The sequence below is a fragment of the Trachypithecus francoisi genome, unplaced genomic scaffold, assembly GCF_009764315.1.
Source record: "Trachypithecus francoisi isolate TF-2019V2 unplaced genomic scaffold, Tfra_2.0 Lachesis_group8, whole genome shotgun sequence".
NCBI lineage: Eukaryota > Metazoa > Chordata > Mammalia > Primates > Cercopithecidae > Trachypithecus > Trachypithecus francoisi.
The window spans coordinates 77,097,812-77,111,375 of record NW_022681473.1 but is presented as its reverse complement, the minus strand read 5'-3'; the positions used below and the strand labels follow the sequence as shown (position 1 = coordinate 77,111,375).

General features: G+C 33.8%; 1 protein-coding gene across 5 annotated transcripts in view; it reads right to left on the bottom strand.

The window, feature by feature from the left end:
* The window catches only part of TMEM135 (transmembrane protein 135), a 264,729-nt gene that overhangs the window by 78,575 nt on the left and 172,590 nt on the right, over positions 1-13,564 (bottom strand). For all 5 annotated transcript variants that reach the window (XM_033203861.1, XM_033203860.1, XM_033203859.1 and 2 more), the window contains one exon: positions 1,014-1,060. In XM_033203861.1, the coding sequence (XP_033059752.1) occupies positions 1,014-1,060 (47 nt within the window). The remainder of the gene's footprint in view (positions 1-1,013; positions 1,061-13,564) is intronic.

The following is a 13,564-nucleotide window of genomic DNA, read 5'->3' as shown; positions in this document are numbered from 1 at the left end:
CAAATATATCCTACTAAAAATCCGCAACTGTCTTTGTTAATTAAGCACAAATTTTAATTTGAAAAGTCTGGTCCCGTCTGCTAAGACTTACTTTTGCTAGATCCGTAAATACCAAAAAGATCTATTCAAATGAGGGCAATAAGACTAAAATAAATGGAAATTAATTGGCATCACTAAAAATAAAGAAATAAAGATTATAAAGGAGGGGACTCTCCCTAATCAAAAATCACATTGCACACTGCTGGGATTATATGAAGATGAATCCTTCTTCATATAATCAGAATGATATTATTATAATTATATATATTATATATAAATACATATATAATATATAAATACATATAATATATACATATATAATATATAAATATATATAATATATATAATATATATAATATATATAAATATATAAATATATATATATATATATATAATATAATCTGGATTATATACAGAAATCCTTCTTACTGGCATTTAAATCTTGGGCCATCCTAACACTCTTCCCCTTAGCCCCTGACAAACCCGAGACTGGTGTCAGTGAAAAGTACAACGTTGACGTTATAACAAACAACAGTTTACAGACTATCATTAGTGCGCTAGGGTATCTTTGCAGAAGGCTTAGCTAGAGCTCTACTGTCACTTTTTTCTTATCGAAATGTAAAATGTTGATTGTTTTATAAGCTGAGTGAAAAATACTTAGGTATTTACATACAATCAGGTCCATAAAAGATAAAAATTCACTTATCAGGATTTGAGTCCTGTTAATTGACATATTCAATTTTCTAGGATGAACTTATAAATAGAATGGGGGGGGAGGTCATCAATCTTCATTCCCTCTCTCTTTTCTTTACTCATGAAGAAGCAATGCTTTATCTCTGTCCACTCTGGGTGTAGGGGGAAGTATGCTGCTTGTAAGGGATAATTATTTGGAGAATACTTTAGTTTCATGGTTGATGAAATTACAAAGGGATACTGTTCGGGGTATTAAAGTAAATAGGTATAACAGAACCTACCTGAAAAAGAACATGTACATGGCAGCTGTGATGCAAAACAAAAGGACCTGTAACAAGGAGAAAATACATTACTTGCAAAAGAACACTGATATCACCATTTGAGTGAATCATAAAAGCAAAATACTATTAAATCTTGTGCCTGAAACAATAAAAGGATACACAAACCAGTCACACACATTTCATATTCTCGACCTTTCATATAAACCAAACTTGTTCAACCTGCGGCCTGTAGGCTGCATGAACTCCAAAACAGCTTTGAATGTGGTCTAACACAATTTGTAAACTTTCTTTAAACATTGTGATTTTTTTTTTTTGCAATTTTTTTTTCAGTTCATCAACTATCATCAGTGTTAGTATATTTCAAGTATGGCCCAAGACAAATTTTCTTCTTCCAATGTGGCCCAGAAAAGCTAAAAGATTGGACACCCCTAATATAACCAATATTAGGAGAATAAATTGCAATATTTATATGTAACTATCATCATGTATATAATTATATATATTATACAGACATATACAGACTGGATAGAAGGGTAACAGGGTTCAAAAAAAAGGGAACAGCAAATTTTTAACTTTCTGTTAGAATGCCTAAACAAGCAAGCTTAATTTAAAAACAAGGACAACAGCTTTTGTATAATCAATTCAGTGAATAAATCAGAAAGCTTATTAACTATGATATGAAGATGACCAGATTTTCTAATGTAAAATACAGTACAGTTGTCAACCAATTCTAATCAATAAGAAGAGCTCATAAAAATACAACATTCCTTTGTGGAATACGGACTAGCTATAAAAGTAATTCCTCTAGAACCAGGCATAAGAACATCTGAAACGAGGGCCGGGCGCGGTGGCTCAAGCCTGTAATCCCAGCACTTTGGAAGGCCGAGATGGGCGGATCACGAGGTCAGGAGATCGAGACCATCCTGGCTAACACGGTGAAACCCCGTCTCTACTAAAAAATACAAAAATCTAGCCGGGCGAGGTGGCGGGCGCCTGTAGTCCCAGCTACTCCGGAGGCTGAGGCAGGAGAATGGCGTAAACCCGGGAGGCGGAGTTTGCAGTGAGCTGAGATCCGGCCACTGCACTCCAGCCCGGGCGACAGAGCAAGACTCCGTCTCAAAAAAAAAAAAAAAAAAAAAAAAAGAACATCTGAAACGATGATCTCAAAAACATCACAGTAAACACAACCATATTAAGATGGTATGTGGAAGGAACCCAGAACTCCAGTCCTGACTAACGTCTTAGTTACACCAAAAAAACAGATTGGAAAAGTTGTTTTAAATCACAAAAATTAAAGTTGTAGAATGCATTCTTAAGTTAAAAAACAACAGTATAAATTAAGCATAAGAATCGTCAATGGCTTCACATCACAGACAAATAAGAAATGAACTTTCTTTCGATTGTGAAAGGCTGACCACAAGAACAGAAATGAAAACACTGGAAAAATTGTTTTGCTATTTCTAACACAAATAATTTCTAGTCAACCTGATGAAAGCATGGTAATTATGCCATTACAAATCAAGCTTGACAAGTTTGCTGTCTTAGCCTAAGATAAACATTATATATACAGCCTGAATGACTTAGAAATATATAAATATACCAATGAAAAAGAGGATTGGTATCAATTAATATGAAGTAAATATTATATATATTTATGTAACATTATATATCTATAAAATCTCTTTCTGTGCTAAACACACATACTCTTCTCCCCTCCCTCTTTCGCTTCTTCCTTCCTCTCTCCATCTCTCTTCTCCATTGACTTAAAACACCCTATCCGTGAAGCATAAGGTTCATTTTACCATTTTATTGTTTTTAGAAACATAACTTAAAGCATGTAAAATAATTTTCAGTTATTTCCAATTGATTATAAATTAAAATCTAAGTGGGTTTATTTACTGAGTTTTAACAAAACTCAGTCATGATATTCATTTTTTAAAATTTCTCTATCATTCAATCCCTGGTAGACAATGCCATCCTTCCCAGATGTTCAATGCTTCAGGCTTTTCCTCCACTGATCAGTGTCCCCCTTGCAGATCACACCAAAAACCTCTCTAGAAGTATCCCACAAATCTTTCACACACTCTTCATCTTCTCTAAATATCCAAAGTCTCCCATCCCTCAAAATGTTGACATGATCTATCCTAATATGCTAACCTATCTGTGTTCGTACTAAACTGGTAATTATCTTTACAAATAATACACTCGAAACTGAGAAAAAGTACAATGTTTCAGAACTCAAGCGTTAGACTAAGATAGACCTACGTTTGAATCCTAGTTCTGTGTACCTCTAGATATTTTATATAATTTCCCTAAACCTTAGATTCCTTATCTATAAACTGAGAATAATATCATACTTTGAATTATTTAGAAGAATTAATGAGAGGATGCTTATAAAAGCTTATAAAAACAGTCTGCTGAAGAAGAATTAATGAGAGGATGCTTACAAAAGAAAGGTGGAGTTACCATCCAACAAATAATGGGAGAGTGCTATAAGTAGCTTTTTGGGTGAATATGTTTATTATTTTGCTTATGATGATTATTTTACAGGTATATAGCTATGTCAAAACATAAAATTGCACACTTTAAATATGTACAGTTTATTTTAATTATACCTCAATAAAGCTATTAAATAATTTAGATAGCCACACATGTTCAGTAACTACAGTATTGGACTGCAGTATCCTGTAAGGTCCTTGAGGGTCAGAATTGCATTTAAATATCCTCTCTATTTAGCAGGTACAGAGTAACCACTTGGCCAATATTTGTTTAATGAAGGAATGTAAGATACAGTTAGCTCAGTGAGCATGGGCGTATCGCTTACCTTTTCAGGATCTGAGTTTCCTGATACAAAAAAAATGATGGTTTATTACAAAGTGTCTTTTAGCTTTAAAATTCTGTAATTTCAAACACAGAGGAAGTATTCTTCCTTATTTAGCTGTGGATTTAGATTTATTTGGAAAAATACTTTGTGAAAGTAACAATGATAAAATAGCACAGTTTTAAAAACTTTTTTAAAAACCTAGCTAAAAATGAAACGCTGTTGATGTTAGCTGTCTTGTAGTTTTAACTGATTGGGGTCTTTACATTTGAAGTGCATTGCTTGTAGGCAGCATATAATAGTTTCTTGCTTTTTTATCCTATCAGAAAATCTTTGTCTCTCAATTGAGATATTTATACTATCTACATTTAATATGATTATTGGCATGCTTATATTTAAATCTATCATCTTGCTATTTAGTTCTCTACTTATCTATTACTGTTTTTTTCCCCTCGTTTCTGTCCCTTTTTGATTAACTAAGTTTTTGTATTGTTTTGTTTTGTTTTTTGAGACAGAGTCTCACTCTGTTGCCCAGGCTGAAGTGCAGTGTTGCAATCTCAGCTCACTGCAACCTCCACCTCCCATGTTCAAGCAATTGTCCTGTCTCAGCCTCCCCAGTAGCTGGGAATACAGGCACATGTCACCACACTCAGTTAATTTTTGTATTTTTAGTAGAGATGGCGTTTCACCACGTCAGTCAGGCTGCTCTCAAACTCCTGACCTCACGTGATCCACCCACCTCGGTCTCTGAAAGTGCTGGGATTACAGGTGTAAGCCACTGCACCCAGCAACTGAGTATTTTTCAATGATTGCATTTTCTTCCCTTTGTTGGCTTATTTTAGTGTTGGTTTTATGGTTTATAGTACACATCTTTAAATTGTTGTCTATATTCAAATGACATTATACTACTTAACATATAGAAAAAAAATCTTCCAATAATGTATTTCCATTTCTCCCCTCTTGATCTTTGTGCTATTATTGTCATCCATAGTGTGTGTATGTACAGATATATCTAAATTCATCATTATACTTTAATCACTTTGACTTAAAAATGTAGGTCTGCAAAAAGTTTTTTCATTTTGTTTTGAAAGATACTTTTGCTGGGTATAGAATTTTAGGCTGATGGATCATTTTGTTTCAGTGGTTTACAAATGTCACTCCACTGTCTTTTCACAATTTGATTATGATGTGCCTTGGGTAGTCTTCAAAATATTTCCTGTAGTAGGATTTATTAGGCTACTTGGATCTGTGGGTTTACAGTTTCTATCAAATATAAGTAATTTTCGGTCATTATTTCACCATTATTTTTTCTTCTCCCTTCTCTGCTTCAAGAACTCCAATTACATGAATAGGAGGTCACCCACAACTCACAGATGTTATCTTTATTTGGTGATTAAAAAAGAAAAAAACAAAACCATGGCCAGGCGCAGTGGCTCATCCCTATAATCCCAGCACTTTGGGAGGCCGAGGCTGTCAGATCACTTGAGGTCAGGAGTTCTTGACCAGCCTGTCCAACACGGCAAAACCCTGTCTCCACTAAAAATACAAAAATTAGTCAGGCATGGTGGTGCACATCTGTAATTCCAGCTACTTGGGAGACTGAGACATAAGAATTCCTTGAACCCAGGAGACAGAGGTTGCAGTGAGTGAGACTGCACCACTGCACTCCAGCCGGGGTGATGGAATGAGACTCTGTCTCAAAAAAAAAAAGAAAAGAAAAAAGAAAAAAAGTCTCTTTTCTCTCTATGTTTCATTTTAGATGGTTTCTATTCTTATGTCTTCAGGCTCACTAACATTTTATTCTGCAATGTATAATCTGTCATTAATACCATCCAGTAAGCTTTTCATCTCACAAATTGTAATTTTCATCTCTAGAAGTTTCATTTTTCCTTTTTCCCCCATTTCCATATCTCTACCTTCTTGAAACTATAAAATTCAGCTATGATAACTCTTTTTAATGTCTTTGCCTGCAATTTAACATATTTATAAATTATCATTTGGCACTAATTTGCTGATTTATCTATTCATTATGGGTCAAATTTTCCTATTTCTTATTGCACGGCGGTAATTTTTTACTGGCTGTCAGCCATTCTAAATTTTACCTTAATGGGTGTTGCCTATGTCTGTATTCCCATAAGTTTTCTTGAGCTTTGTTGTGAGACACAGTTAAGTTACTTGGAGACAGTTTGATCTTTTAAGGACTTGCTTTTAGGACATTTTAATAAGAAATGAAATACAAGGCTAATTATTCCCCATACTAAGGTAAAACATTATGTGTACTTTACCCAATGCCACATGAATCTTTGAGATTTTCCAGTCTGGCTAATAGAAACAGACAATATTCCTATTCCTGTTTGAGTGCTAACTACCCAATTAAAAACCTCTAATTCTTCAGATGGGTCTTTCTTTGGCTTGGAGCAGGTTCCTCACATGCAAGTCCTACTCAGTAATCAGCTGAGTACTTTCCTCTCTAGTGCTCTGTTCTGTGACCTGTATCCAGCATGGTCCGCCTACACTTTGAGCTTTATTTCCTCAACTCAGAAAGTCCTCTAGGTTTTGTCTGAGTGACCCCTCTTTAATCCATGCCCAGAAATTCTCTCTAGACAGTAAGCTTGGGTAACTGTAGAGCACATTTGTTTCCTATATCTCAGGGAACACTGTCCTTCAATACTTAATATCCAGGATCTTGCATACCATTTTTTCATATACTTTGTTCATGTTTTTGATCAAGTTGTTTCCACTCTCCAACTGGAAGAGTAAATCTATCACTGGTATCAAATCATGACTGGAATCAGTGTGGTTATTTAAATTTAAATTAATTAAAATTAAGTAATATTAAAATTTGTTTCTTCATTCACCCTAGCCATATCTCAAGTAATCAAAAGCCATATGTGGTAGTGGATACCATGACAGAACAGATATAGATCATTCTCATCACTGCAAAAAGTTCCATTGGACATCTCTAGACAGTGAATGACATTTTCATTGTGTATTACAGCAATGTTTTAGCACTTTACATATTTTAACTTTAGCTGCAAAGTATACATCTACACATATATATGCTTTACACTTTCATGTGTAAATTGACACAAAAAATTAATGATCATATTTAATCTCTTCATTTGTAGAAACAATATAATACTACCTATTACATATGCCATAAGGATTTATATATGATGTAACATACATAAAGCCTAATAGCCTGACTAGCACATCATAGATGCTCAATACATGGTAACTTTTAACTTGAAAAAATTTCACTATAATTCATTACCACTTCACAGCCATGGGGCAATATACTTCAGCAGGATAAGTAGTTCTGAAATTGCTGTTTTCACTTTCGTAAAAATAGTTTTAAATTAAAAAAAAATCAGTCGGCCGGGCGCGGTGGCTCAAGCCTGTAATCCCAGCACTTTGGGAGGTCGAGAGGGGCGGATCACGAGGTCAGGAGATCGAGACCATCCTGGCTAACATGGTGAAACCCCGTCTCTACTAAAAATACAAAAAAAAAACTAGCCGGGCGAGGTGGCGGGCGCCTGTAGTCCCAGCTACTCGGGAGGCTGAGGCAGGAGAATGGCGTAAACCCGGGAGGCAGAGCTTGCAGTGAGCTGAGATCCGGCCACTGCACTCCAGCCAGGGCGACAGAGCAAGACTCCGTCTCAAAAAAAAAAAAAAAAAAAAAATCAGTCATACGAAAACATGGATGAACCTCAAATACATTATGCTAAATGAAAGAGGCCAATTACAAAGACCAATTATGTATGATATTGTTAATATAAAATTCTAGAACAGGCCAAGTCCATCTACAGAAAGTAGAACAGTGGTGGCCTAGAGTTGGAGGAGTAAGGGGTGATGGAGAGGAACTACTAAGGGATGATGAGGGACTGTTAATAGGTACAAGATTTCTTTGGGGGCAATGAAAAGGTTTAAAATTAGATTGCAGGGTTGGATGCACACACAACTCAGCAAATATTTGAAAAACCCATGAAACTGATACATTAAACTGGTAAATCTTATAGCATATAAACTACACCTCAAAAAAGCTGTTAAACTGATACAAAAAAGTAATGCATGTACATGATAAAAACAAAAATTCAAACAGAATAACAAATAACAATGAAAAGAAAGTTCCCTTCTAAGATTTTTGGACTTTTATAGAATTTTGTATGAGTATGTACATACCTTTGTACATAGAAATATATCAAATACAGATATTGTCTTAAAGACATATACTTTTCAATTTTATATACACAAAGCACACACATATATGGATATGCTGAAGTTTATTTAAAGTCTCCTATGAATACTTAGAATGGATGCAATAAACTTTTCTAAATACCAAAGTATACTTTGTAAACGTATCTCTGGAGGTGAATTCTTGTAAAGGACAAGTACATTTTTAATTTTGACAAATATTGCCAAAGTGACCTCCAAAGAAAACCATACCAATATATACTCCCCACAACAGCATATGAAAGTAGCTATTTCCTTACACTAGTTATTTTCCTATACCCACAAAAACTGTGTTTTATCCTTACCAGACTGATAGGTGAAAGAAATGTTATTTCATATTATAGTTACATCCCTCTTATTAAGTGAAGCTGAGCCTCCCAGGTTTATAATCCTTTTGTTTGTTTTTTTGGTTGGTTGGTTGGTTAAACTACTTTTTCATATGCTTTATTTTTGGTTGGGTTAATGGCCTTTTAGAAACAATTTTGTTTTCTGAAACTGAATATATTTATATGAAAACATGGAATTTTATTATTATTAACAAAAATATGGGTGGTTAAACAAAAGCAATCACATAAAAGAAACGTCAAAATGTATTAAGCCAATATAACATAAGGGTACAGAAAGTATAACAAATAATGTGCAAATAAAGTTCATTCAGCTGGAAAATAGTGTTTTCTCTCTGGAAAGACTTTGTAGGAAATGACAGATTTACAATGTATTGCTTCCTGTTATAGGTCTTACAAAACTTTCAAGAAAAACTGTACTATTCTGTCATCACTATGTCATGTAGAATTACACAAAAACTATGCCTCGCAAGCAGTAGCAAAGGAACAAAATCACAATATAGGAAGTCCTTAAAATAATCAGAAATATCAAAAATGTGAACATGGCCAAAAGTAAACACAGCCTGGTAAAGAAAGCTGTTTTTACTATTTAAGCCTGAAAGTGGTTAAAACATATATCCATTTTAAATTGTACTAGAGAACTGAACACATGGTACGTTTAACTATTTCCTACCACAAAACTCTTCTGCTTTTCTTTAGTGTATTTGATTATTTGTTTTTTGTCCCTGATCACAGTGCCTGTGGCCATTCCTTCTTGAGTATCTCCAAAGACACTGATGCTTAGTGAGTAGGGAACCTGGCTGGCCTTCACTATTCACCAAGTTCATCTCCCCCGATATTCATTAAGATCCTCTTCCTTCCATGACTCAAATAAATACTGAAACTGAAGAGCAATATACTTCCTCTTGCACCGTCTGTACTTCATTCATATTTTAGCCCTGTTTCTATCTATCCATTCAACAAAAATTAATCTGGTGTTATGTGTTTCTAATATTTTACAACTCAGCAACTTGAAAGGGGAAAGATGTAGAAAGGTAAGCTCTGGATTCAGGAGCTTTCATGACCTTGAATAAAACAGAAAAGACAAGGAACCACAAGTTCTCACCCTCCTTCATTTATTTATTCAATATCTGTTATAGTCCCAGCACATTATGAGAAAATAACTACCTAACAGTTGATTCTTGTTGCCCTGAAGAACATAGTTTGGTGGAAATGTAGGCATATTAACAGATCATTCCAATAGAATACAATAGGACATAAGTATTTATATTTCATCCTATAGGTGGTACTCACCAAAACATCTGACTACATTGTTATTTTAATTATTTAATATATTTAAGCAATGGTTTTTGTGTTGTTTGTATACTTTCTTTATGTCTCTTAATTACTTAGAACACAAAGTCCCAGAGGGCAGATACATAGATAAATTATTGATAATAAGAGTTTTCCTAATGTTAGTTTCTATTTAAAGAAACCATCTTGCAAGAAACTAAACGGTATTTCCATTCATATACTTTTTTAAAAGACTAAACTTTAGACTCTGCTAAGCATCTTCAACTTTTCTGTAAACAGACTATTGCACTGTCTCTTGTGAATACAGCTCTTACTGAACAAGTAAGTATTATTATAATTTACAACGTGTGTTCAAAGTCAAAACATATGCAACATATCATTATCATAATATTTATTCGTCTTATATGTAATTTTAAGCAACACTATCCTAAAGTTAAATAGCTATGTATTGATATATAACAAATTTTTTAAATCACTGTTTAATTAAAATCACTCATAACATACAGTCCATTTTTTAAATTAATTCATTTGTTTTTGGATTAGCAGCTTTACCTAATTTTTTTTTATGTTTCTATTCCTTGATAAAACAAATACAAGGAAAGCATAAAAATCTTAAAGAGAATTTAGAGTCAAAAATGCCAGACTAGAAGTAAGAAAGAAGTATTGGGTCTCCAGATTAAGACTGTAAACTTGATTAAATCACTGTTATTCTTTAAACCTTAATTTTTCATCCATAAAAAGAAGTTACACTAATCTCTAGGATACTTCAGAACTTCAAAGTTCTATCATTCCATAAGTCAATTTTTTTCAGAGTACAACAAACATTTCAATGCACATTGTAACTAATATATAATATTATAATAATACAGAATAAGCCAAGTCTCAGAATTTATGTATACACCAAGAAAATAAAATTACTTTCACTGAACTGAGTGTGGGAACTCAAAGGAAATATGCCAGAAACTTAGGCCTAGTCTCTTACTTGCACTGTTCACCACTGTGTTTTTGTTTTGTTTTGTTTTTGTGTTTGTGTTTGTTTTTTTGAGATGGAGTCTCACTCTATTGCCCAGGCTGGAGTACACTGGGGTAATCTCAGCTCATTGTAACGTCTACCTCCCAGGTTCAAGTGATTCTCATGCTTCAGCCTCCCTAGTAGCTGGGACTATAGGCATGCGCCACCATACCCAGCTAATTTTTGTATTTTTAGTAGAGATGGGGTTTCACCATGTTGGCCAGGCAGGCTGGTCTCAAACTCCTGACCTCAGGTGATCCTCCTGCCTCGGACTCCCAAAGTGCTGGGATTACAGGCATGAACCACCACACCCAGGCCACCATTCTTGCTTTATACCTCCAAGGTCACTAAATAGAGTCTGGCAACACATTAACCTTTAAATATTCTATTTGTAGAAGCAGATATGTTAGAGTGGCTGGGTGAAGTACAGCCTATATGCTATCCTGTCCCTCTATAGTAAGTAGATTAGTGGTAGTTGCATCTTATCTTCTGTAAAAATGGGACAATTTAAAGTTAAGTTTTCACTACTCAGTAAGTAATATAAATATATCCTTATATAATATTAAATATATCCTTATGATATATATTAAGGATATGTAATAACAGTCCTTATTACAACAAAATTCTAATTCCGCTGACAGATTTTTAAAAGTAAACAGTTTAAAACAACTTGCTACTTGAAAGATTACAAATAGAGATTTACATATGGAAAAATCCAGCCTTTATTTAAAATATAAAAGAAAATTCAATGGTCAAATGACAATCAAGACAAGAAGTCATTCATGAAACAGAATACTAATTCAAGTATACTCTCAGAGCTGGGACTACAAAACCCAATTAGACATCATCATCAAACACCCACAACATTTTATTCACATCTTTATTTACCATGTAAAGGAAATGCAGTTTATTGGAAGTAAAGGTTAGCTAATGACTTAGGTTTAAAATTTACTAAGACATTCAACTGCGTCTTTTATTTCTCACATCATTCCTCGGTCAATTAATTGGTCATTATAAGTCATTATCATTAAAAATGCAATTCAAAATAAACAAGAAAAGAATTAATGTGAACAGGAAGGGTGAGGAACTAAAAGGAGCCATGGGAGAGTTTAAAGATGGATAGTTAGTGAAGGTAAATTTCTTTTTAAAGTGACCAATGAACATGGAGAAAAAGAAAAGAGGAGGAATAAAACAATATTAATAATAATAAACTATTAATGGTGCCAGGCACTAGGTAAGTTTTTACCATTTCTATTTTAAAGGTGAGGCAATTGGAATCAAAAGTTAAGGTACTCACCTAAAATCACAGAATATTTAAGTAGCTGAACCAAGACTCAAAGCCAGGACTGTCTGACTTCAAACTGAAGCTTTCAATTATACCCTTCTGCCTCTAAAAAGTACTTTATTCTCAATAATGTTGGTTTAGTGACTACTGTGTTTCCAAGGTAGGAGTAATCCCACTAATGCTTCCAAATTTTTTTTTTAACAAGATATGTCTGTCCTTTTAAAAAAGGGAGTAAGCAGAATCTCAGAGTTCAGTATCATATTAATTATAGTGTAACAACACCACAAATTGCAGATGTTACTGAACAGTCACCATATGTTACATGTTATACGAAGTCCTTAACATAAACTGTTTCATGTAATGCTCAAAACATCCCTGCGATGTAGGGATCATTACCCCTACTTCAGAGATGAGATTTAGAGAGACATAGATAGTTACGCGATTGAGCTAGGTTTTGAAACCAGGTAAGATTCCAAAGCCCATGAGCTGTCATGGATTTCTCTCAAGTACTTTTTATAATCCCATTAAAGATTTACAGCATTTACGAACTTCATTCAACTTAATTATGAAACATCTACTATTTTCATGTACAGCAGATGAAACAGTAAGTTAAAATATAGTCTGTGTTAAGAAGCTCGTTATCTATATAATGAACGAGATTTAAGAAAAGGTGACAGGAAAACTCCATAATCCTTATTTATTCTAGTGAAGCACAGCAGATGTAAGAAGCAAAATTTTTAAATTTCCAAAATAAATAATCTAAATATTATGAACAAAAACTAAAACCTCACTTGTTTACATATGTAGTAAGATGAGAGGATAAACTGCATAAGTAAGCTTTTCAGTATGTTTATATAAACTTATAAGAGACCATTCTTTATCCTAATGCTGCCAAACATGTTACTTTTTCAAATTAAAAAAAGGAAAAAAAAACCTCACATGTCATTCAGCACATGGAGAAGGAGGAGAAGAAAGGTGCTATATGAACTCAGGGCAAAGTTACAGCTGAAAAAATATTATGTTTTCAGTAGGTCAAAGTAGACAGGTCACCTATGTGAAGCCTACTTGTTATAAATGAACAATTTGTAGTAAGTTCATTATTTTCATCCAAAGGGTGGTATTCCCATTAACCTCAAGTAAGAATAAGAACCAGGCTTAAGGTGATATTATGTTTTTACTTCTGAGATATTAAAAAATAAATAAATAAGAGCTTCTAGATTACTTTAGAAAGGTCACAGCAAGGCCACATAACAAACAGCACATACCAATATGGCAATTCAGATTTCTGTCATTAGACAAAAGCTAAGAAAGATCACCAGAATGAAGATTATTGTTCACTAAGGTGGCCAATAAGACAGCACTCACTCACTACTTCACTAAACTACAAGGTTTTGTGGACAAAAGGCCAACAGTGGCCCTCTAGCTGAGTTCCACATTTTTTTAAGTATATATTGATAGCCAATTTAATCCCAATACATAATTCAAGAACAAGTAGAAGGACATATAATCTCTTTACTTGTTTTAATTACAGCACACGAGTACATACTCATATATTAGTATAAT